Source organism: Loxodonta africana, chromosome 4 (assembly GCF_030014295.1).
Source record: "Loxodonta africana isolate mLoxAfr1 chromosome 4, mLoxAfr1.hap2, whole genome shotgun sequence".
Taxonomy (NCBI): domain Eukaryota; kingdom Metazoa; phylum Chordata; class Mammalia; order Proboscidea; family Elephantidae; genus Loxodonta; species Loxodonta africana.
This window is the reverse complement of record NC_087345.1, coordinates 9,618,954-9,643,041: the sequence shown is the minus strand read 5'-3', so window position 1 is coordinate 9,643,041 and position 24,088 is coordinate 9,618,954. Positions and strand designations below refer to the sequence as shown.

At 57.9% G+C, this 24,088-nt stretch overlaps 1 protein-coding gene across 1 annotated transcript; it reads right to left on the bottom strand.

The window, feature by feature from the left end:
- Window positions 1-1,121: 1,121 nt before the first annotated feature.
- On the bottom strand, window positions 1,122-19,506 carry TTLL12 (tubulin tyrosine ligase like 12). Its single transcript, XM_003419801.4, has 14 exons — window positions 19,134-19,506; window positions 14,968-15,143; window positions 11,799-11,997; window positions 10,806-10,965; window positions 10,583-10,716; window positions 8,187-8,263; window positions 7,288-7,404; window positions 6,997-7,191; window positions 6,449-6,560; window positions 5,173-5,324; window positions 4,670-4,751; window positions 3,453-3,521; window positions 2,854-2,992; window positions 1,122-2,272 (listed from the first exon to the last, which is right to left on the bottom strand). The coding sequence occupies exons 1-14, from the start codon at window positions 19,371-19,373 to the stop codon at window positions 2,121-2,123; spliced, it is 2,004 nt and encodes a 667-aa protein (XP_003419849.2). The 5' UTR covers window positions 19,374-19,506; the 3' UTR covers window positions 1,122-2,120.
- Between the last annotated feature and the right edge of the window lie 4,582 nt (window positions 19,507-24,088).

Here is a 24,088-nt window from a genome sequence, read left to right as displayed (position 1 = left end):
CTGGGATTCTCTCGGTCCACTCCAAATATCCAGCACTTATACAAATTCCAGCTTTTGATGGATTCTTGAAACAGGAAGCGACAAGGGCAGGAAAGTGTACCAGAAATATTCAGTGGACAGGAAGCGGCGCCCCAGCACCTCCCTCGGCATTTGTCCGGCCTTCCGGCTGTGGCCCTGACTCTGGTCAGAGGAGTGAGGACCTCAGCAAGAAGCCAGAGGGCCTGGCTATGCGGCCGATCCTGGTGGCTTCCCGTGTCTACGGGTAGGATGTCTCGCAGTCTGGCTTCTTAAGAGGACTGAACAGCTGGGGCGTCAACCCTGCTCAGCTTTTGAGCAAACACTAGAGTGAGCTCTGGTCCTGGGTAGCTCCAGCAAGTTGCGTGTAGTCTGTGCGGCCCCCCAACAGCCACGTGGGGGCAGTGGGGAGCTCTGTCCTCGTTTATCCATCTCCACACCAAGTGGGGTCACTATTCCCCCTCCTCCTGGATGACACTTGTCAGTGCCAGCTCACTGGACCCACCTACTGACCCCGAGGGGCTGATTCTCTCATCACATCCGCCCCTCTCCAGTGAGATCAGGCGCAGAGAGAATCCCTCTGCCAAGGCCACCAGATTTTCACCCAGCAGTCGGAGGCCTCGGGGCCTTGTGGGCGGCACAGGGTCAGCCTCAGCCCTCATGCCCCACTGCTGCCCCCTCTGAGACGGACCTGGAGCTGAGATGCTGCGCCGGGCTGGGGGACTTGGGGTCTAACATCATCTTATTTCTCTTATTTCTCAAAGCCTGTGTCTAGACTCCGGACATGAAGCCTGTGGTTCCAGGGCCCCCCGAGAGAAACTGAGGCACCTGTACAAGAGAAAGTCATCTTTTATTGTAGTACAAATCAAGTTGAGGCGGGGTAGTACCATGTCACAGCTGTCCCAGGAGAAAACCAGGGATGGAGTGTCCTGGCCTTCGGGACATTCAACGAGAGCCCCAAGGAATAGGCTCCGGCAGCAGCACTCGGCCGCAGGGCGGTCCCCTCGCGAAGGGCAGGCCCTCAAACGAAGCAAGCATGGGGATGAGCAGACACAGCTGACAGAGACAGAGGCAGATTCGTTCCAGTTCTGCTACGAGGAGGACTCCTTTATGGCTTCAAGATCGAAGCGACCACCACACCCAACCCCGACCGCCCTCAAGTGGGAATGCCCTGGGGGCAGCCCAGGCACCAGGAGCCAGACCCCCCACCAGCTTCTCAAACCCATGAACTAGCTGGGCCCAGGGGTACTGCTGCTACCAAAAAAATGCTGGCATCTGACTCTCAATTGCAGGAAAGAACTAGAAGTTGTACATTTTCCTCCCCAAAATTAACAAAAGTCCAACATCCTGACCCTAGAGCCTGGTAGGAGATGGCATCTGATTGTCTTCTGCGGGTGCTGGTGCTCCTTGGCCACCTATGTGTCCTGAGTTGCCGTCGCCAGAAGATCTCAGGAGGGCAGAAGGCACTGGAGTGCCCACAATGGGGAGGCCTTGGGGACAACAGGGACCCAAGTGGGTAGACTTCACTGTGCGTCAGTGACCCAGGGACAGGCCCAGCCTCACCAAATGGAAAGGAGACCAGGACAAAGACAGGGTCTTCCACCCTGGACCTTCACAGGTGTGCTGATAAAGGGTCTGGCTGAGCTGGGCACGGGCAGTAGGGCAGGGTTTGTGTGGTCTGGCAAGCAGCGTTTCCCCATGGTCTCCGGGGTCCCCTGCACAGGAGCAGATTCCTGGTGAGGAGGAAGCCTGCCCGGCTGTACCGCCCCGGTGGTTTCCACTCTCCCATGGAGGCTGCCGCTGAGGGAGGGCCACGTCACGCTCCACCAAGCCTCCCTTTTGCTAGCGCCTCTGGAGGATGATCAAGGTCTCAGATGCCTGCGAGCTCTTGGCTGAGCTGGAGGTGAACTGCTGCAGGATGGTGCGAGGAGGAACAGGCCTGGTGCAGCGCTTGGCCCTGGAGACACCTGCCTTGTCCCGCCTCTGACCCACGGAGAGCAGAGCCCTGTGCTCCCAGGGGACTGGGCTGGGGCCAGCTTGGGTGGGAGGCAGGCAGGCAGGCAGGCAGGGAGGCGGCCCTTGTAGAAGCCGCTCAGAAGATGGGCCTAGAGGAGAGGCGTGACATGGCAGTTGCTGGGCTGGTCCAGAAACAAGGTGCTGAAGACGTCATTGAAGAAGGTCGGGTGGTACTTGCAGGCACGCTCGCAGTCCGGGTTGAAGTTCACCTCCAGGATCTGGGGCTGCATGACCCGCTTCCCTGGATGGCGAAGAAATGGGTATGTTGGCGAGTCTGGGCATCTCGCTCCCAGGAGGGTGGGGTTGGGGCGGGGGTGTGAAGGCCAGGTTCTGGGTCGGGACTGGGAAGCTTGGGGAGGCCGCGCGCCCAAGCCCCATAGCTCCTGGCAGCAGTGGGGTTAGGACCGGCATCTCCTAGTTGAGGCCGCCCCTTGCAGAGGCCGGAGCTGCCTGGACAGGTTTGGTTCTGGCCCAGGAACAGTATGAGTACGTCACCGAGACGCCGAAGTCTTCAGTTTGGTCAGGAAGGGGTGGGGGCTGAGCACTGAGGAACCAAGGCTGGCCTGGCCGGTGCTGCCTGGGGTGGTGGTGGAGGGCCGCACGCTCCTGCCTCTCACTCCTGGGCCCACTGCAGACCCTTCTCCCACAATGTCTTCCTGTGAGTGCCTGGCCCACCCTGCCATGCGCTCTGAGGACACCCTGAGGTGTGGTGACGGGGCGTGGGGGCCCTGCCTTCCCTGCTATTGGGGGGTGGCTGGCCGGGGAGAACGTGATGCAGGTGGGGGGTTTGGGTCACAGGACAGGAGCCCCCAGCCCCCTTACCATCAGGGCGGTCGTCCCACTTCAGCATGAGGTCGATGGCATACACGGCTCGGGATGAAGGGTAGGCACAGAGGCCCAGAGGCGCAGGCTTGGCACACGCTGCCTGAAACAGCTCTGTGATGGCCTGGAAGATCTCAGCCTGGAGGCCGGGGAGGCAGAGTCAGGGGCCTGCATGGTGGGTCTAGCCCCCCAGAGAAGCTTTCGTGGAGGGTTCACGGCCTCTTCCTGAGCCCTAGCCCCAAGTTGCCCCTCCTACGCCTCTGTCTCTAGACCTGGCCATGGAGGCTCCGCCTCACAGTGCTGCCCTTGTAAATTTGCCCCGTCCCCTCTCTCAGTGCCCCCTCCACCTCACACACCAAGGAAGCTTAGCACAGCACGTGGGGTCTGGCTGGCCTCTCCAGCTGTACCCCTGCTGTCCCCTCAAACCTGACTCCCACGTCAACCTGACTATCCTGAGTGTGCTCTGATGCCCTTGGTCACGTCCTCTGGGGGTCCTCCCCAGGGCCACACCCTGCCCCCAACTGGGCCCAAGGACCCCCCATGACGGGGGCGACTCCTGCGGGTCCCAGTCTGGGCGACCCCAGGAGCTCAGGACGCACCTGGACACCCTTCCATGGAAACTCGGGGTACTGCTTCTCAAAGGCCGGGATGAACTCATCATAATGCACCTGCAGCAGATACAGGGATGTCACTGTCCCAGGCCTCCTCCAGGCAGGCTCCAGGATCACCTGCAGGGAGGGGAGGGAGCCCGTCCCCTGCCTGCAACACCGGGAGGAGGGTCACAGGAGGTCAGCGTTGGCAGGGAAAATCCAGCCCACCCTTCAGGGTGCAGTGAGGGGCAGGAGACTGGGCCTGAGCTCTGGATCTGATCTGTGTGACCTGGAGAAGCAGCTTAACTTCCCTGAGCCTCCATTTCTCCACCTGTAAAGTGGGGCTGATGCTCTCTGCCCAGCAGATGAGTGTGAGGGCTGCCCTGCGGCTAGCTGACCGTGCAGAACCCCTTTCAGAGCCCGCGCCTGGGCCCAGCCGGAACCCCCACCCGGCTGCAGGGCCCAGCCTGGGCTCACTGCTCAGCACCAGCTCCGACAGGCCCAAGGGACAGCAAGATCACCCGGGGCCAAGGCTGTAGCCAACGCACATGGGTAGGCTGGCAGTTGGCTCTGATTTCTCACAGGGAGGACAAGCCAGGTCTGTCTGACTCCCTCCGGAAGCCCCAACACCCACGCCCGGATGGGACACGCACCCACGCGCACACACACACACCGCCCCCTGTGGGGAGAAGCACTTGGTACCCTGGCTCAGAGACAAGGGCTCTGGGTCCTGTGCTGGCCCAGAGCTGCAGCCCTCGGGGCTGAGGAGCAGCAGGCCAGCTCGGTGCCCAGCTGGAGGGAGAGGACATTGGCACAGCTGCCTAGACACAGCAGTTCCCGCTAAGCACCTTCCCTAGAGCACGTCCCCTCCACGCAGGACAGACTGTCTTCCTGTGGAGTCACAGGACACATCTGTCCAGCCCTGCTGTCCTCGTGCTCAGCGGGCATCAGGTGGGGGGTGAGCCCCTGCTCTGCTCCTGACTTGCTGTGGGATCTGGGGAAGCCCCTCATCTCCCTGGCTTGTTTCCTCAGCTGTGGGCAGGATTATTTGGGAACACATGCACCAAGTGTGGCACATGGAGTCTTCTGGACGAGAAAACTTAAAAGGCAGCTCCTTGGAACGACTGTCCACCCAACTTCACCAGAGACGGCGTGACAGTGCCAGGAACAGAAGCCTGAATGACCCGCCATGAGCCCGCGAGGTCTTGGCCCTGCCACAGCCTCACCTGTTTCAGTACCACATCAGGGTTGTAGTTCATGACGGTGAAATGCTTCTCGTAGTCATCCAGGTCATTGAGTGCGAAAGGCCTGGACACAAGCAGACAGACACACATGTGGGTTCCTGAGTGGCACCTTGTCCGTGTGGAGTGGTCAGACTCAGCTTTCTGGCCACCGGCCCAGGCCGAGCATCAGTTTCCACGCCCTTGTTCGTGTTTGTGAGTGGCACCACGGCCCACCCAGAGTTTGGCTGGTGAGTGACCTGCTGACCAATAACATTCTCTGTGGGTCCACAAGGTGTCACTACACTCTCGTAGGCAGATATGTTCTACAAAGAACATTCCCATCCACCACGTGGGGGATGAGGGACCTCTGAAGCAGGCCAGGCAGGAGGTGAAATGAGCTCAGCCGGTAACTCACTGGGTTAGGGTAGAGAAGGGATTTCTGGATCCAAGTAAAGATAGGCCCATTGCCCAGCCTCGATGTCCCTGCCAGCCTCCCCAGTAGTTACCGGTTGGAGAAGCGCAGCCAGAACACGTCATAGGCGAACAGCTGCAGAGGCGCCACCGACCGCAGCAGCACGATGTAGCGGACGTCAAACTTGACCATCCCCACATCCTCGCGATGGAACAGGACGGGGCTCTCAATGTACTTTGACACAACCTGGGTTGACAGATGCGGCCTCATTCACCTGGGCTGACAAACTCTGCCAAGGGCACTCAGCCCTCCCAGGCTCCAGGCTGTGAGGCGTCCAGGCACCGCCACCTCACTGTGGAGAAGATGGACTCTCTCCCCTGTACCCTGAGCGCTGGCTCCCCTGGGCAGGGCCCTGACCTCTGTGCCGTGGGGAGCCTGTGCCGGCACCCCCAATGGCCAAGTCACACTGCACTTTACTTTCCTTTTGCTTCCCAAACCCTTGTCTACATTGTATCAGCCCTTATATTGATCTTTATTTTAACTGCAAGGGACACAAACACAACTCTACAGTTTCCAAGTTCTGAAAACAGAAGATAAGATGTTACTAGGAGAAGCAGCCTGTGGGGCAAAGGGAGGTGGGGGACTCTGGACTTTTCTGCCCGAAGTTTCTGTAAACCTCACGGTGCTCTGAGAGATAAAGGCTGCTAAAACTGTAACGGATTCTTAAAAAGGTGAAAAACAAAACAAAAAAATGAACTCAGACTCTCACCCAATATTCCATCCACTTCCCACCCGACTCCCCCAGATCTCTATACCGTTTTGGCACACTTCCTCTGGCTTCTTGTCCATGGACATTTCCCACAGCTGTGTAATTCTGTGCAAGACTGGCCTGGTAATCTACTCCCGGAAAATCGGCCACTGAAAACCCTACGGAGCCCAGTTCTGCACTGACATGTGGGGTCGCCATGAGTCGGAGCTGACTCGATGGCAAAGGGTCCTTGTCCCGGTCTGTAAGTGTGTGCCCTACAGGTCCCCCTTCATACATCCCAGAGTAGCCCTGGGTCACGACAGAGTCTTCATCCATGACCGGGTGGCTCTGTCCTGGCCTGGCAGTCTCCCTGCTGCTGAGCAGGTGGGTGGCACTGAGCTACAAAGCACTGTCGGGGACGGCTCCCCTGAAGGGCCCCCTCCTCTCTCAGCTGGGCTGTCCCCCAGCTCCCCTCACCCCTGGTGGAAAAAGCGTGGGTGGGGGCCTCGGACTGGGCTGCGACCTACAAGCCGGGTGACCCTGCCTCACTGCCCCCTCCTGAGCCTGCCTTCCCCCCACACCTGCACCCCCGCCCCCTCAGGTATGGAGCTGCGGGGCCCACCTTGGGGGCGCTCTCGCGGTGCCGGATGATGCTGCTGAGGTCCCTGGTGATGTGGGTGTCCAGGCTGCGGGCCAGGTTCCAGGGCTTGCAGATCCAGTGGTTGTCCTCGCCCCTGGGGGGAGAGAGCTGGCTAAGCCCCCTGAGGGGAGACAGCTGGCTAAGCTGCATCCTGGCCTGCCCCTGCGGGGAGACAGCTGGCTAAGCTGAGTCCTGGCCTGCCCCCTGGGCCACGTCTCCCCAGGACCGCGGCAGCGAAGGATAGAGCACCTAGCCCCTCCTGAGGTGCCGAGGCGGGCACCACAGACGAGACTTGGGCTGTTGGGCCCCAGGGACTAAGTAGGAGTTTGCTGAGCAAAGGGAGTAGCTTCCGGGGAAAGATCAGCCCAACAACGGCCTGGGAGGAACCACACAGTGCATGAATCAGCTGCCCCACACAGTGTTGGTCACCTGGCACACAGCAGGCACCAGGGAGGGCGCAGGCCTGGGGGATGCGGGTGCTGCAGGTGGGGCAGGGGCTGCAGGGTCCCATGGCTCTGGGTGGGGCTCACCGCCTCTCCCGCTGCTGGAAGTAGCTGACGAACTGGGGCAGCTCGGTGCACAGGTTGAAGGTGCGGGGCAGCCAGGGGGGTCCCTCGGGACCCCCCACCCGGCGGGCGATGGAGGCCAGGCAGTCTTTGACCGTCAGCAGGTTCTCACACGGGAACTGGTTCAGCAGCACGTTCGGCCGCTCCTGGCTGAGCTTCCTATGGGCCAAGGTGGAGCAAAAAGCTCAGTGGGTGGGGGAGCCACAGGCCCCGGAGGCAGGGTAGTGGGGAGTCTGTGGCCGGGCGGGGCCTTACCGGTAGTCCTTGAAGTGGGAGAAGTTGTAGAGGATGTCGGCATCTGCCTCCCTCGGGGTGAAGGTGAAGCGTGGGTGTGTCAGATGGCTGAGCACCTGCTGGACGTCAGTGCAGACCCTGCGGAAAAGCCCATGCTGAGCTGCAGACAGCACCCACCTCTGCCCGAGTTCTCCCTGGAGACCCCTCTGGAGGCACGAGTGTGATGGGCCAGAGAGCAGCTTGGGGGAATGGTGGTGGCGTCCGCCTGTCCTTCTGTCTCCCAGCCCTGCTCCATCCAGCCCAGCCCAGCGTCCCTCTCTGTGTCTCCTCACCCTCATTTGTGAAATGGCGTGGCTCCTGGGCAGGAGATGCACATGTTTCCACATGGGGTGGGCCTCGACTCACCTGCCTGCCCTCATGTAACCTACCAGCCCCACCTGCAGATGCTGGGAAGAGCCCTGGCCACCTGGATGCCCTTTCTTGGAGCCGGCTTGTGGCTGGCTGGTCTTCCATTTCCAGGACTGAACCCTTGTGCCCAGGAAGCAGAAAGTCCCAGGCAGACGAGTCTGGTCGTGACCCCTCTGTACCCCAAAGACAGGGGTGAAGGCAGGACCTGTGTCAGGCTGACCCTTCCCTTTGGAGCTCCCTTTGCCGGCCACCAGTGTTTCCACAGCCTATTCCCAGTTGTCAGTGAAGAGCTCACAATCTGCTTTCTCACGCTCTTGGTCCCGTAGTGTTTTCTCTGAGATCCCAGAACAGGACCCTGGTGTCTGTCACCTCCATGCCTAGGCTGCCAGCCCCCAGGAGAAGGGTGGGGAGTACTCCCTCCCCTTTGCGCTGGCACCACCCCGAGAGATCAGCTGAGGGGGGAGCAAAGCAACTGAGGGACAGTCACACCTGGGCCAGAGAAGGGTACGTACTTGAAGATGTGGTCGTGGGGATACGTTCCTGGGCTGATGGCAACTGGCAACTTCTCCTTGTTCTCCTCCAAGATGGCCTAGGAGACACCAGGGGTGGAGACAGACCTTAGTGCAAGGGGCACATGAACACATGCCTCCCCCACCTGGCACGTCAGGGTGGATGGCACGGGCCACATGCCTGCCCAGCATCCCCCTGGACACACCTGGACCCCAGTCAGGGCCTCTCACAGGCGCTGCAGCTACCAGCACCCAGAGGCCTCTGCCTACCCCCTCTCCACACCTGAGACCACCCACCACAAGGGCTCTGCAGAGCTCCACGCCCCGCTCAGGCACTGGCAGGCAGCGAAGAGCAGTGTTCCCAAAAAGAACCCAGTACCTGCCAGCTCAGCCTTTCTACAAATGGATTCTGGGGTTCAAGGCCCCCTGGGTGCTGAACACCCCAGTCTCGTGTCAAGAGAATGATGGGAACACGGCCCTGAATCTTCTCAACGCTGCCTCCAAACTACAGGCACTGAGAACATGCCAAACCTGTCCTGGGAGGGGCTGCCTGTCTGAGGGAGGAGCCCCAAGGCTGGTCCAGACCTGGGCAGTGCAGTGGCTTAAAAGAGGTCCACCAACTCTGTGACACTCCCTTTAAAGGTGGGGCTCAATTCATTTCCTTGAGTGTGGGCTATACTTAGCACCCTACATCTGATAATTAGAAAAAAAGTACAAGTGACAGGGTGTTACTTCTTAGACTAGGTCATAAAGGGCACTCATGGCTCCCTTCCTGCTCTCTTAGATCACTCCTTCTGGGGGACGGTGGCCGCCATGGTGAGAGGCCACTCAAGCAGCCTGTGGACAGGACAACTTGGTGTGGGGCTGGGGCCTCCAGCCCACAGCCAGCACTGACTTGCCAGGCGTGTGAGAGAGCTGCGGGGGAAGCAGCTCCTCCAGCCAGACATGCCTCAGAGGACCGCAGCCCCGGCCAGTATCAAGATGGCAGCCTTGCGGGAGACACCGAGTCAGACCCGCTCAGCTGAGCCACTCCTGAACCTGTTCCACAGAAACTATGAGACGACAAACACTGCTATTTTAACCTGCTACGTTTTGAAGTAATTTGTTACCTGGCCAGTTCACAGCTTTCTAAGAAAAAAGACAATTTTAATTTATGTTCCATTAAAAAGCAAACTCAAGACCAAGGAGTGTTTGTCCTAGCCATCCTTAAACCTTGCCCCTTTGCGTTCCCTAAGGCTTCACCAACTAAGCACCTACCCGTGTGGGTGGGTGCTCAACGAGGGTCTGAAACACCCAAAAGAGCGATGCCATCTTCATCGTGGTTCGTTCAGTCACCACTGACTTAGATTTACAAGAAAAATTGCCATCGGGGCCACAGCCAGGGCCCCCTGTCAGTCAGCAGCACTCACAGAGCCAGCCAACACTCCGAGGCCTTCTACTCTAACGTGAGTCAACTTACTTAATTCTTTCGACAACCCTCAGAGGCACAGCCTGAGTGTATGACAAGCCGGGGAGGGGGCCGGGGCAGCTTCCGCCATGGGGGCAAGTCTGTGGCATCGCCATAGCTGTCAGCTCCCCTGGTTCTGGATTCCAGTTGTCTACCAGCTATGCGACCTCAGCCCTGACCAAGTCACTTAACTCCTCTGTGCCTCAGTTTCCTCACCAGTAAAAGGAAGATAAAAACAGGATCGACTCAGTACAGTTGCTGTCAGGACTGCACTACAGCGTCCTGTGAAGTGCCAAGCACAGGCTTCTCACCAGCCGGCTTCAGGTGGGCCTGACCCACAGGACGAAGTGGCAGCACACCAGAGCGCGGGGAGGGGCTCAGACATTAATGCCCACCTCCCCAGTCCTGCCTGGTTCTGACAGTGGCTACGGTACTCCCCTGCCCCAGGCCTCGCTGGCTCCTTGCCGTCTCCGAAGCCCTGCCCATCCCATGAGCTGGGTCGCTGAAAGTGCCTTTGTGGTTAACGACAGTTACAGTCCTAACAATTACTTGTCAAATGCCTACTGCACCCCATGGAGCACCTGAACACAGTGTCTCTACACCCCCAGCAAGGCACACGTCCTGAGAGGAAGAAATGTGCCTGGCACACTGGGACCAAGGGGGACTCAGAGCCAGTCTGACTGCAGAGTCCCCTAAAGCATCTCCCAACTGTCCAAAAGGGGGAGACGGGCATCAGGTCCCTGAGGTCGGGTGCAGTCCAAGCCCGAGCTGTGGGACCACAGGCGGCTCATTTCCACTGAGCCCCTCATCCCTCAAACGCTCCCCAAATCTTCCTCCCCTCCCTCTGGTAACCAGCCGGGCCTGGCAGCCAGCTGGGTCAGTAATGCTGGGTGATCTCACAGACAGTATTTCAGAAGTGGCCCAAGCAGAGGGGCCAGAGGCGGCGCCGCACCTGGTAGTGCGTGTCGGGCGGCTCGGGCGTGGAGGAGCTGATGTCCAGCATGTCGGCCGGTGCCCAGGGCAGCAGCATGCACTGCCGGATCAGGGGGTTTGTCTCTCCATAGGCGAAGTCCCGGGTCACCTCCTCTGCACCGAGACACGCCTGTCAGGGGCTGGTGGGTGCACACCAGGCCCAGGCCTGTTGTCCTCTGGGGTGGTGGCAGGATCTGACTTACCGCCTGTGTCCAGGTCCCTCAGGGGCCACAGCAGCGTGTAGGCCACCTGCTGGGGCATGTAGAAGAAGGGGGCCGTGGCAAAGCTGGGCACGTCCGCGTGCTGGATGCGCGAGCCAAACTCGTCCATAACGTACCACACCGGCACCTTCTCCTCCGCTGACTGTGGGTGGACCCCACAGCTATGTCAGCCAGGCCTGTCCACTTATGCACCCAAACACCAGGCACCCACCCACCTATGCTTGGCTCTCCACGCTTTCAAAATTATCACACACCCCCCAGTACTTCCACATAGAACACCGCCCTACCCCTGCAGACAAGTCAGCGGGTCAGTGTGACGCAGTATGGTGATTTGGGTGAGGAGGAGCCAGGGCTGCAGGCAGGGAATGGGGCAGAGAACCGAGCAGCTATAGGGATGTGCTTGGTTTCCTGTGTGTGGGGGTGGGTATAGGGCTGGTGTTCAGGGAAGGCTTCCTGGAGGAGGCAAGGTCTATGCTGAGATCATGAGAAACAAGCATTCATCTTTTCCCAAGCTAAAAGTCCTGAGAGGCTGGTGCATAGAGGGGCGGGTGCTGAAGGTCGGAGAATGTGTGTTAGAAGGAGTTCCAGGAACCACTGAGGGCTTTTACAAAGGATGAAGGACTCAAGCCATGGACAGGCTAGAGGGGCCAAGAAAGGGGGAGCTGTGCCATCTGGGCCCAAGATTAGGGGTCTGAGGGGCCATTTCCTATGAGCTCAAAAGTTGGGTAACATCTGGTTCTGGGGTGCCTGCCACTGGCCTGCTCGGAATAGACATAATATGATGTGACGGGGACGCAGGGAACGAGGTGGTTTCCATGTGGTCCCACCCCCTACTAGCTAGAGGGCACTGGTAGTGAGCCCCATGTCAGTGTCTGCCCTTCGCCAGGGCTGGCTGCCCTCTCACCCCGTGGGCTGGCTGCCGTCTCACCCCGTGGGTTGGCTGCCCTTCACCCCGTGGGCCGGCTGCCCTCTCACCCCATGGGCCAGCTGGTAGGTCTGGTTGAACTTCCACATCTCTCCTAGCACCAAGTCCACGGCCTCGGCACTGGGCACCTCACCGTGGAACTCGATGCCCATCAGGTTAGCCATTCGGTGCAGCAGCCCAGGTGTCTGCTGCAGCTGCCGGCGGGCATGCTCCAAGCGGTACGTCCAGGCATGGTCAATGAGGAAGATGCTGCAGGCACAAGGCGCAGTGGGTGTGAGGCTGTGGACAGCTGCCGGGGAGGGGAAAGCAGCTGCCGGGGAGGGGAAAGCAGCTGCCAGGAAGCGGGACGGTGGCTGTGGCCTGGGCCCACACCCAGCCCCACTGAGCTCCGTCTCCCCAGCTCCAACATCACACATGGTTTAGGTGTCCCGTGGGTCTAGGATGAGACCCTGGCTCTGCTGACCACGCACTGTGTGGCCTTGGGCAGTTCTTCTCCCTCTTCACACCTCTAAATGCGGGCAGTAGGAGTCCCCACCTCCCACTGCCCGGCTGACATAGCACTGAACAAGAAAAACCTGCCATGTACCCACGTGTGTGACACACAAAAAACTGCAGCGATCACTGTAATTACCCTACTGGGTCTGAATGGCCGGTTGGGGGGGACCTGCTCCTCCTCCTGCCACCCCAAGGCCTGATGGATGGACGGCAGGTGCTCGGGCAAAGGAGCCGGCTTGCTCCCACTCCCTCTGGGAATGGCCTGGCAGCAGAAGGACCCTTCTGAGGGGAGGCCTCAGGGGTCAAACGTCAGAGGACCCAGCAGGCCAAACTTCCGTGGGAGCAGGACGCGTCCCTCCTGCAGGGCGTGCCCTCCCCCGGCCCAGAAAGATGGGGGCTGCCTGGAACACTGGCTTAGGGGTCTACAGTCAGAGGAGCTAGTGGCCTGAGGCAAACCAGCCTCCCCTGGCTCCACGCCTGTTCCTGCTGAAAACAGACGGACTGGTAATACGGCAGTGGCAGTGCGTAGGCCGGGTGGGGAGCTCAGGAGTATTCATTTTATTGTGCCTCACAACTCACATCCACATTACTGGGCTTTTTTGTATAATCTATGTTAAGGAGCCCCAGTGGCACAGTGGTTAAGCACTCGGCTGCTAACCAAAAGTTCGGCAGATCAAGCCACCAGTGGCTCCTTGGGAAAAATATGTGATGATCTGCTTCCGTAGGTTACACCCTTGGAAACCCAAAGGGGCAGCTCTATTCTGTCCTATACGGTCCCTATGAGCTGGAATTGAGTCTGTGGCAACAGTTTTGTTTTTTTTTCAATCCCTGCTCTCATGCTTGGGGAGCTGCATGACGCAGCACGGAACCGGGCTCTCGGCGTAGGGCCCTCGGGTGACCCGGCAGATGCAAAGTGGGGAGTGCAGGGAGGAAGGACGGAGGAGTGTGGCTGGGGGCCTGTAGGTGCTGGGCCCCCAGGTGACACGGGCAGATGCACAGGGGGCAGAGGGGTGCAGGGAGGGAGGATGGAGGAGTGTGGCTGGAGGCCTGGCAGCCAGGGAGGACTCCCAGACAGAAAAAGGCCTGGAGGCAGCCAGCCCAGGAGCTGGAGGGCTGGGGGTTGGTGGGGCAGGTTCATCTTGAAAATGTGGGGCACTCCGGCACTTTTGGGGAGACTCTGGGGTGACAACGAGTGGGCAGAGCCTCGCCCTGAGATCTCCTTCCACCCTCGCAGCACCTGGGGGGCCACTGCCTTCCCCTCCTGTTTACGGACCAGGGAGAGGCTCCTAGGGCTGGAATCTGCACTTCCGGCTGCAAGACTCCAGGTCCCACCCCCACCTGAGGACAGCACATGTGCAGGACTGCTGCACCTGTGTCTGGAGCCAGCAGGACGGGAACAGGCAGGCAGGCAGGGCGGGTGCTGCCCTGGACTCAGTGGGAAAGGAGAGCCTGCAAGTCCGGAGTCAGGGTGTGGGTGTGGCCACTCCCATAGCTCTCGGGCTGGGAAAGGAGCAGGAAAGCCCCATAGTGCCTTCCCTGAAGGGCCCTGTATGGAAACAAGCCAATGACACTCCAAGGCCGTTGGCCTTCTGCCTCAAGGTTCTGACAAATTCTCAGCAGAGGGCCTGCACCCTGACCTAACTCAGCACAGCCACTCAGGCCCTGGAGGTAGGAAGGCTGGGGTGCAGTCTTGGCTCTGCCCACACCTACCCTGTGGCCTGGGTAAGGCCCAGGCGGGTGCTGGCCCTCAGTGTCTTCACGGGAAGAAGTGACTAGACCATGCTCCTCACCCTGCCTGGCCAAAGTGCCAGAAAAAAACCCCACAAAGAACAGTTGCCACTGAGTTGACTCCGACTCATGGCAACATCTGTGTGTCACAGGAGAACCGTGCTCCACTGGATTTTCAGTGGCCAATTTTTCAGAAGTAGGTCACCAGGGTTTTCTCCCATGGAGCTGCTAGGTGGACTCGAACCTCCAAATTTTCAGTTAGCAGCTGCGAGTGTTAACTGTCAGTACCACCTAGAATGGTTTGGTTGCTTAGGTGCCGTGAGAACCTGCTAGATCTGGCCCCGCCCTGAGTCTCAGATTCAGCAGGATGGCGGGAAGCTCAGGAAAAAGACTGACCTAGTCCAGCAGCCGTACCATGAACCAGCTGTGTGACCTCAGGCCAGAACTTCCCCTCTGTGACCGCATTCTTACCAACAAAACCAGAACTTCTGACACACACGTGGTAGGGCCACGGTGACAGTGAGTGAGGGCCTGGAGGAGCTGCTCCCACGACAGCACTAAGCCACACTGCCATGGAATCGATTCCGACCCACAGCGACCCTACAGGATAGAGTAGAACTGCCCCATAGGGTTTCCAAGGGGGTAATCCTTACAGCAGCAGACTGCCACACCTTTCTCCTGGGGAGCAGCTGGTAGGTTCGAACTGCCGACCTTAAGGTTAACAGCTGAGTGCTTCACCACTATACCCCCAGGGCTCCTTCATGACAGTCCTAAGTGTGATGAAAAGGGAGTTTTCCGTGTTGGGCCAACACTCCCCTGGCATCCCAACGCAGACATGGCCTGCTGCACACGGGCCACAGCTCGGCGTGGGGTGAAGCGGATGGAGCGTGTGCATAGGAAGCGTGTGCGTGTTTGCAGTGACTGCTCTATCCCCAAGGGCGACGGCCGTGGGCCTGAGAGTCACAGGGTGATGGGACGCCTGCTTCCCGCTCCTACCTGTTGGGGTCAGCCGCCTGCAACCCAACCTCGCTGGTCACGATGACCTTGTAGCAGAGCTCGCTCCCGGGGTTGGGTCTCTTCTTCCGCACTTCCCGCATCTCCTCGTCCTCACTCCCGTCCTCCTCCACTTCCTCCACTTGCATAATCCCAAACATCTCCCCCGCATCGAAAACCTGAGGGCCAAGGCACCGGTCAGTAGGGGCTGCTGGCAGGATAACCGCCCCCACCCCATCGTTGAGGCCAGCAGCGGGAGCCACACCCAGGCCTCAAGGACAGACTGAGCCCCTTCAGAGATATCAGCCCAAACGCAGCCCTAATCTGCTCCAGGGACTGCCACCATGCTGTTATCCCAGGCCCTCCAGTATCCCCCCCTTCATGGTACACCACCCCTGAGAATCTGGCTGTAAAGACTGTCAGAACTTACCTAGACTGGTCCCTTGTTCTACATGGAAAACTGGGCCCAAAAGGCAGAGGGTGGCCCTGTCACTCAGGAAAGAAATGGGAGAACCAGCATTTTGCTGGCCTGGGATTCCACACCAATTTCCCTCTCACCCGAGAAACCAGCCCCAAACCAGAGCAGCTGAGGCAACCCAGATGGGCACAGGTGCCCAGCGGCCTCCTCTGGCCACTCAGCCAGCCCAGGGCCTGCAGGAGGTGTGGCCCCAGGCTCTGGTGTGGCCCTGGCTCCCCTTTGCCATCTTCACGAGGTCCAGGTCTAGGTGGGATGGAAGATAAGGGCCTTGGCCCTCAACTCAACCTCATGTAGGACAATTACAAGCCATGTGCAGCTAGTAAGGTGGATAGGTCAGCTGCTTATTATGTGCTTCGGAGCTAGACCACCCCAACTCCAGGCCAACCCACACACTGTACATGTCTGGACAGGTCAGCACAGGGCCCAGGGAAGATTCCAGAGCCAGGCTGGGTGGGTACCAATCCTGGCTACACCATTTCCTAGCTGCATTCACCTTGAACAAGTTACTCAAGCACTCTCGTGCCTCAATTTTCTTTTCCTTACAATGGGAACGTAGAGCCTACCTCAAAGGGCCGCTGAGAGGATTAAACGATTAATATCAACCGAGAGCTTAGACTTGGGCCTGGCCTGCAGCAAACGCTCCACAAGCTCGCGCTGCCACCGTTCCCTGAGACGGCCTCCTCCCCACCACAGGGGTCACCCACCTTCCAGAAGAGCGGTAAGGATTAAGGACAACGTGCACACAAGACCCTGGCACACAGTGGGGCTCAGCAGACAGCTCCCTTGAGACCTATTTCTCAGTGCTCTATCAAAAATAAAAATTTGCCCCAGCAGTGTGGAGCCACTCACAGCAGCTTCTGCAAGCTGGGCCAGGCCAGGCACTTTGGGGTGTGGGCATGAGTCACTGTGATCTTGCCCAGGAGCTGAGGTGACTGGCAGAGGGAACTAGGGTCCTGGCCATGACAGAAGGGCCCGGGCAGACTTACCAAGGAGGAGTCATAATCAGAGGTGAGCTTGGAAGGAAGGGAAGGCTTACACCTAGGCCGTGGGCAGTGGAAAGGACTCCAGGCAGAGGGAGCAGCAAGAGCCAATGCCAGGAGGGCTGTGGGTCTCTGGGGGCAGGCTCATCTTGAGGGCCAGGGGCACTCTGGCACTTTCTGGGAGACTCTTAGGTGAGGACAGGTGGACAGGCCCTTGCACTGAGATCTCCTTCCACCCTCGAGGCACCTAGTGGTCACTATCTTCCCTCCTGTTTACAAACCAGGGATGAGGAATGGGGTGACCCTCATTCCCTCCTGGGGCCACACCTCCTGCCGACCCTGGGCTGGCCGAGTGGCTGGAGGAGGCCCTTGGGCCTCTGTACCCATCTGGGTTGCCTCAGACGCTCTGGTTTGGAGCTGGTTTCCCGGGTGGGAGGGAAACTGGTGTGGAATCCTAGGCCAACAAGATGCTGGCTCTTCCCCTGGCTTCCTGAGTAACAAGGCCACGCTCTGCCTTTTGGGTCTGATTTTCCCTGTAGAACGAGGGGCCGGACTAGGTAAGTTCTAATAGAGTCCGTGCAGCCAGATTCCCGGGGGGCGGGCAGTCATCAAGCGTCCTGTCTCCTCTGCCCCGGCCGCTGGCTCTGCTGTCCACCCTGGCCAGTGTTGCTTCACTGATTGCCAGTGTTTCTCCATGAGCACCCTAAGAAAGGGCACAGCGGGTTCCGGTGGTGGAGCTGGGAGTCACTGCTTCGCAAGACACAAACCTGCAACGTTATCTCTGCTCAAAACCGCCTAGGGTTGTGTGTGTTGGGGGGGGGGTTTGTTAGCACACCAGCAGAAAAGGCATTCGCCAGCAGAGGGGGGCTTTTTCACCCCCTGGCCAGGCCAGGGACCCTGACTAGAAAGGAACTGTCGTTTAGAAAGGACAAGGAGTATCTTAGAAGTAAACGTCACCTCTCCTTATTCTGTGTACTTTCCAGCTGCAAAACCATTGCTCTGCACTGCCTCCCTGGTGCTCCCCCGTCCCAGCAGGATGCGATGGGGGTCACCCTTTTCCTCAGCCAAGGAACAGCCAGGCCTGAGCCAGGTCCTCAGTCCCCCACTGCCCCAGACAGGTTTGAGGCACCAGGATCTCCCTGGTGACTGCCCACTAGGTGTGGACCCTGGCTGAAGCTTACTTCTCATGCCACCCCCACCCAAATGCCAGGTACCCTCTCTCACCTTTCCCACATAACAGAGGGAGACTTGGGCTCAGACAGGGTGAGCGACATGCCCGACAGTTTGCTGCCAGCGGAGGCTGGCTGGGCTGGGGCCAGGGCACTACTACATCCGACAGCTTCCCCCCAGCACCTGAGACCTTTGTATCCTCCCTTCTGCCCAGCACAGGCCCCAGGGAGGCACTCAGGAAATGGGGTAGAGTTGAGGGCCAGCCATATGGGTAAATGAAATCCACCGTTACCAGACATTAGGTATTATACTGAGGGGGTACTGAGAGTGCATTTTTTTTTTTAGCATCTGTTTGCACTGGAAGGTGCCTTAGAAGGCGCTTGGTCCAATCCCTGACTTTACAGATGGAGAAACAGTGGCTCAGAGAGGGTGGGGCTTGCCACAAGGCCAGGCTCTGGGGACACTTGCTCGGGCCCCACCCACCTTATCACCTGCACATTCACTACTTAGCTAGTCTATCTGCACCCAAGGAGGCAGCCCCTGAAGATGACCCCGGTTCCAGCTAAGAAGAAGGCTCCACTAGCTGGCCCTTTGGATGTGCTTAGCTTCAGTGCCTGGGCAAACACCCCAAAACCAGGGTCCATTCCTCAGCCAGGGCCAGCAGAGACACCCTTTGGAGGCCCAGGTTAGCATAGGCTGGTAGCAGAATGCATCCTTTCCCCCCAAAAGGAGAGAATTTAGAAGCATCTAAACTCTTTTCATTTTTCTTTAAATTCCTTCTCCATCTCCCACAGCCTCAGTTTTCTTTAATCTGCAAAACGGCAACCAGATCAATGAAGAAACATGCGAAAGCTCTACGACTGGGTAAAGCCACACAAGTTCCCGGGGCTCTATCGTGGGGGAGGCATGGCTGAGAGAAAGCTCCGGGCTTTGAAGTCTGACGGACTTAGGAGAGTCAGTTCCTCTCCCTGAGCCTGTTTTCCCAGCTGTAAAATGGGGAGACGAGTCTTGCTCCTCCCAGGGCTGCTGTGGGGATCACGTGCGTCAGAAGTCAGCACAGCGCCTGGCACACGACGGGAACCAAAGCTGGGTTTAGTTCCAGTTCGCGCTGCAGCCCCGGCCGAGCCCCAGGTGTTGGCAAGGTAAGGGCCAAGCTAACAGGTGGGCGGCCTCTTGCTGTCACTGAAGCCCCAGGCCCTCCTTGGCAGGCTGCTAACCTGCCAAGAAGGCAAGCCTAAGTCGCTCCACTCGGCACTCGTGGTGCTTCCCCTTCAAACTCCTCCAGGCTCATCCATTCCTAACGCTCCGGATTGGCACACCTGCGCTTCTCCCCAGGGCTCCCCTTTCTGCACTTCGCCGCCGCGATCTCCCCAGGACAGGCTCCCATCCCTCAAGCGCACGTGTCCTGCAGGCGGCCTCCCTGCCACCCCCGCACTGCCCGTCCTGGGCCCAGCGCGGGCCGAGTCCCCCGTCCCCGGAGAGGGGCTGCGCGCTGCAGGACCCGCCCCGGACCCCGCCCGCCCCGCGTCGCCCGCCCGCACCTCGTGCTCCAGCTTGTGCAGGAGGCGGCCCCAGTAGCGCTCGGGGACTCCGGACGCGCGCAGCGCCGGGCCGTGCAGCGCCGTGAACGCGGCCAGCGCCTGCGCGTCCTCCTCGGGCCGCCCCGGGCTCGGGCCCCGCTCCGGGCTCCGCGCCGGCTCCGGCGTCAGGTCCGGCGGCTGCGGCCGCGCGGGGCTGCCGTGCTCCGCTGGCGGGCGCTCCGGCCCCGGCTCGGCCTCCATGGCGTCTCCACCAGCGCCGGCGCCAATCCCGGCGCCGCCGCAGCCCACGGTCCTGCCCTCCGGCTCGGGCGCTCTGCGGTCCCCGCCCGCCCTCGCCAGGGCCGCCCCGCCGCCGGCCAAGATCGTGGGCGAAGCCGGCAGCCGGAGCGGGGACGGCTGAGGCCCGCGTGCGCGAGGGCGCGTGCGCGAGGGGGACGGGCATGGCCGCCCCGGGGTGCGCGTGCCTGCGTGCGCGTGCCGGGAGAGCGTGCGTCTGGCGGCGCCGGGTGCTCGTGCTGCCGCGTGTGCGCACGCGCGCTTGACGGGCGCGATGTTCTCTTCCTCTCGCTTCCCCGAACCCATCTTGCGGCTGCCCCGGGGGATGCCGGGAGGTGGGCGTTCCGACGTCTCACTGGGTCAGAGCCGGAGGGGAGTGTAGGGACAGTGCAGAAGGGGAAGTCGAGGCCCAGAGGCGCCGGTGTGGCAGACCTGCAGTATTTGCGTTGCCAATGCTCTGAGGCCTTGGAGAAACCCGGAGTGTGTGTGTGGGGAGGGGTTTCTCTGATCCTTTTGGTTGCTTCACCAAACTTGACCAGTGAGCACCGTAATGATAAATGGAGAAAAGATGGAAGTTGTCAAGGATTTCGTTTTACTTGGATCCAAAGCCCATGGAAGCAGCAGTCAGGAAATCAGACGACGTTTTGCATTGGGCAAGTCTGCTACAAAAGGTCTCTTTCAGGTGTTAAAAAGCAAAGATGTCACTTTGAGGACAAAGGTGGCGTGACACAACCCATGTTTTTTTTTTTTTCAGTCACCTCACATGCATGTGAAAACTGGACAATGAATACAGAAGACTGAAGAAGAACTGACGCCTTTGAATTGTGGTGTTGGCGAAGAATATTGAATATACCACGGACTGCCAGAAGGATGGACGTATCTGTCTTGGAAGAAGTACGCAGAATGCTCCTTAGAAGCAAGGATGGTGAGACCTCGTTCCACATATTGTGGACATGTTATCAGGAGGGACAAGTCCCTGGAGAAGGACATCGTGCTTGGTAAAGTAGAGGGCCAGTGAAAAAGAGAAGACCCTCAGTGAGATGGATCGACACAGTGGCTGCGACAGTGGGCTCAGACAGCGATGACTGTGAGGATGGCGCAGGACCAGGCAGCGTTTTGTCCTATTGTGCGTAGGGGGGCAGTGAGTCGGAATCGATGTCAGGGCACCTGACAACAACCACGCCAAACTTGCCACTGCCACCAGTTGGCGATGGAGTCGATTCTGACTCGCGGCCACCCCGTGTGTGCCACAGTGGAACTGGAGGTAGATTGCCGGGCCTCCTTCTGAGGCGCTCCGGGTGGACTCAAACTTCTAACCTTTCGGTTAGCAGCCAAGCCCGGTAACCGATTGCGTCACCTGTTTGCACTACAGGGACTCCTCGCCAAAGTTGACTGCTGCACAATGGGGCCCTTCTCAGCTTCCGTACATTGTGATTCAGAGTGTAAATTCATCCCCTTAAAAATGGGAGCGCCATCAAAAGACAGTTTTCTTAAACAAATGTAGGTGTTTCAAAGTGCAGTTACGGAATTTCCCCAAAACCCTCTTGTTTGCACTCTCATTAATTTGTTCAGTTCTGCCTCCACAGAGCTACCTTTCAACATCTTCCTGTTGGCAACCTTGCAGTCAGTGTAATTGGATAAAAAGCTCAAAGGCTGAGGATTTTTTTTCTTTTTTGGCCCTTCGGTTGCTGAATATTTTGATGAAAGGTTTTCCCCTAAATTTGAACAAAACAGACCAGTTCAGAGGACTTGTTTACAGAGTTCAGTGCCATCACAGGACACTTAGGTTGGTCTGAAACGCTCCGACATTTCTGAAATCCTAGTTGATGAGGGGTGCTGAGAAAAACATGTTACTGCCACGCTGAAGTATTTTTCTGTATCTAACATCGGGTTTGTCGCAAAAATTGTCTGATTCAATACTCTATGTATATGAAGAAGTATTTGTAAATTTTGGACATCTATGATTTCTAATTTAAACACTGTTTGAATAAAATCGACTATGTCTGTACCACAACCAGTCGTAGGTGCGTTTCTGGTGCACGGAGTTCTTCATTTAGTAAGGACGTCAGCACCGTGCGCCGTGCCCCATCAGGCTTTATACGAGTCTTGTTGTCGTTGGTAGTTGTCATGGAGTTGATTCTGACTCATGGCGACCCTATGTGTTACATAGTAGAACTGCACCATAGGGTTTTCTTGACTGTTCTCTTAAGGGAAGCAGATCACCAGGCCTTTTCTCCTGAGGTATCGCTGGGTGGGTTCAAACTGCCAACCTTTGGGTTTGCAGTTGATTGGTTGCAAACAGTTTCTGCCACCTAGGGACCTTTTCTATGCATATTAACCCCCCCCCCAAAAAAAAAAAAACCCATTGTTGATTCCGACTCATAGCAACCCTATAGGGCAGGGTAGAACTGACCCATAGGTTTTCCAAGGATCAGCTAGTGGATTTGAACTGCCGACCTAAGCTCTTTAACCATCATGCCACCAGGGCTCCAATATGCATGTTAGCATCACAAAAATAAATGGATAAGTAAATGTAGTTATTGTGTGTTATTGAGTCAATTCAGATGTTTAGCTACTGTATAGGGCAGAGTAGAACCGTCCCATAGGCTTTCCTAGGCTGTAATCTTTATGACAGAGCCCTGGGGGCCCGGTAGTTAAGCACTTGGGCGCTAACTGAAAGGTCAGCGGTTTGAACCCACCAGCTGCTCTGCAGGAAAAAGATAAGCCAGTCTGCTTCCTTAAAGATGACTGCTGTGGAAACCCTATGGGACAGTTCTACTCTATCCTATACGGTCACCATGAATTGGAATCAACTCAATGGCAGTGGGGTTTTTTTTTGTTTTTAATCTCTATGGGAGCAGGTCGGCAAGTCTTTTCTCCCATGGAAATGCTGGTGGATTTGAACCTCCAAACCTCCGAACCCCAACCTTTTGGCTAGCAGTCTATTAGCTCTGTAACGTCTGCACCCCCAGGGCTCCTTTAAGTAAATGTATAAATGTTTTCAGGGTTAAAGTTTTTAACTGAGTTTAACTGAATGGCATTCCTGGTAACTTCCGAAAGTAAAAGTTGACAAATATTTCCTGGAGGCTTCGGTTTCACAATGCACTTTGTGAAAGAGAAATTCAGAACATAACTTTTTAATTAAATTGGACTTAAAAAAAAAAAAAATTGCTCCTGCCTCAATCCTCCCAGGGATCAAATCCCACTGGGGAAGGCAGCCTAAGTCCCCTTGGCTCTCCCAAGCTCTGACTGGGTCATGTGACCCTCTGTGGCCCCATCGCTAAGACCAGGAGAATGATAGGCCAGTCTGTTTTCCATGCTCCTCCCCAAATGCAAACCCAATAATACCAGATCCCTGCTTGGAACTTCATCGTTGCCCAGGGCTCCAGGAATAAAAACCCAGTCCTTCATGTGACCTCCAAGGCCCTGTGTCACCGGCCCTGCTGGCCTCCCCAGCCCCCTCCCCCCACTCTGCCCTCATTCTTTGAGCCCCCCCCACTGCTGTCTTCCGCTCTTAGAACATCGTGTCACCTCTGTCTCACGGGTTTTGCAAACGCCCTTCCTCCTGCCTGAGACCCCTTGCCCCCTCCCCATCCTGCTCCTTCTTCAGGTCTCAGCTGAAATGTCACCTCCTCAGGAGTTTTCCCTGACCTTCCCTCACTAGGCAGACTAGTTGCTCCCCAAACCTGTACCTGCCTCTTGTGCGGCACGCAGCGGACTGGGAGCGGCGGCCAGGCCTTGCCCTGACAGCCGGGATCCCACACGTGATCGTCCGCCTTCTGTCCTCTTCTGAGGTGACCTAGGACGTGAGGGCAGTGCGCTGCCAGTTGGAGGAGCCTGAATTTGATCGCTGAAGTCTCTTGGAGTTCGGCGAGAGAGAATTCAGAAATCCTATCCTGTGGAGCAGGTGGGCCTAGACACTTGGTGAAGTCCCCTGAACCTGGGCAGACACAGGGGACGCTGGAACCAGCTGGGCTGTGGGTCCTGCGCCCTTCAACGAATTTATCACTGGATTTTGGAATCTGGGGAACAGATCGACATTCCCCCCAACACTTCCCTTATGCATGTGAGTGAGGCTAGGCCTCCTGGCAGCTCGTTTTCCGCCCACGGTGGCCAATCTGCTGATCTTTCTCCCCAGGTTCTGGTAGACACGTCCCAGGTACTGTGTGCTCAGAGGGGGTTGTACTGTTCTCTGCTTACAGCTTAAGTCACTGTGACGGAGCAAGATATGACCGCTGCGCACCCTGTGGCTTATTTGGAATAGCAATTAATAACATTTTATGAAATCGTCTTTTTGTTTTTCTGCTGAGTGAGGATGCCAGGGGCTCGCCACATTATTGAGGTGAGGAGTGGCTATTTGTCTTTCTGGGGTTCTAGATTTCTCTGAGGATCTGATGAAAGCTCTGGGCCACATTCCCAGAGTGTATGCACGTGTGCAGATACACACACTCACACACAGCAGATGCAGACATACGAACATACAGTAGACAGACACAGAGACACACACAGATACACACACAGATACACACAGCAGACACACAAAGCAGATGCAGACAAACACAGAGACATACAGTAGACAGACACATACAGACACAACAGATGCAGACATGCACACACACACACAGATACACACACAGATACACACAGCAGACACACCCAGCAGATGCAGAGACATACAG

Excerpts from the sequence above, each read along its gene's own strand:
- TTLL12 (XM_003419801.4), bottom strand. The coding sequence starts at position 19,373 with ATGGAGGCCGAGCCGGGGCCGGAGCGCCCGCCAGCGGAGCACGGCAGC. Across the intron at positions 7,405-8,186 it reads CCCCACGACCACATCTTCAA|GGTCTGCACTGACGTCCAGC; the intron begins GTACGTACCCTT and ends GCTTTTCCGCAG. Across the intron at positions 2,273-2,853 it reads GTGGGACGACCGCCCTGATG|GGAAGCGGGTCATGCAGCCC; the intron begins GTAAGGGGGCTG and ends TTCGCCATCCAG.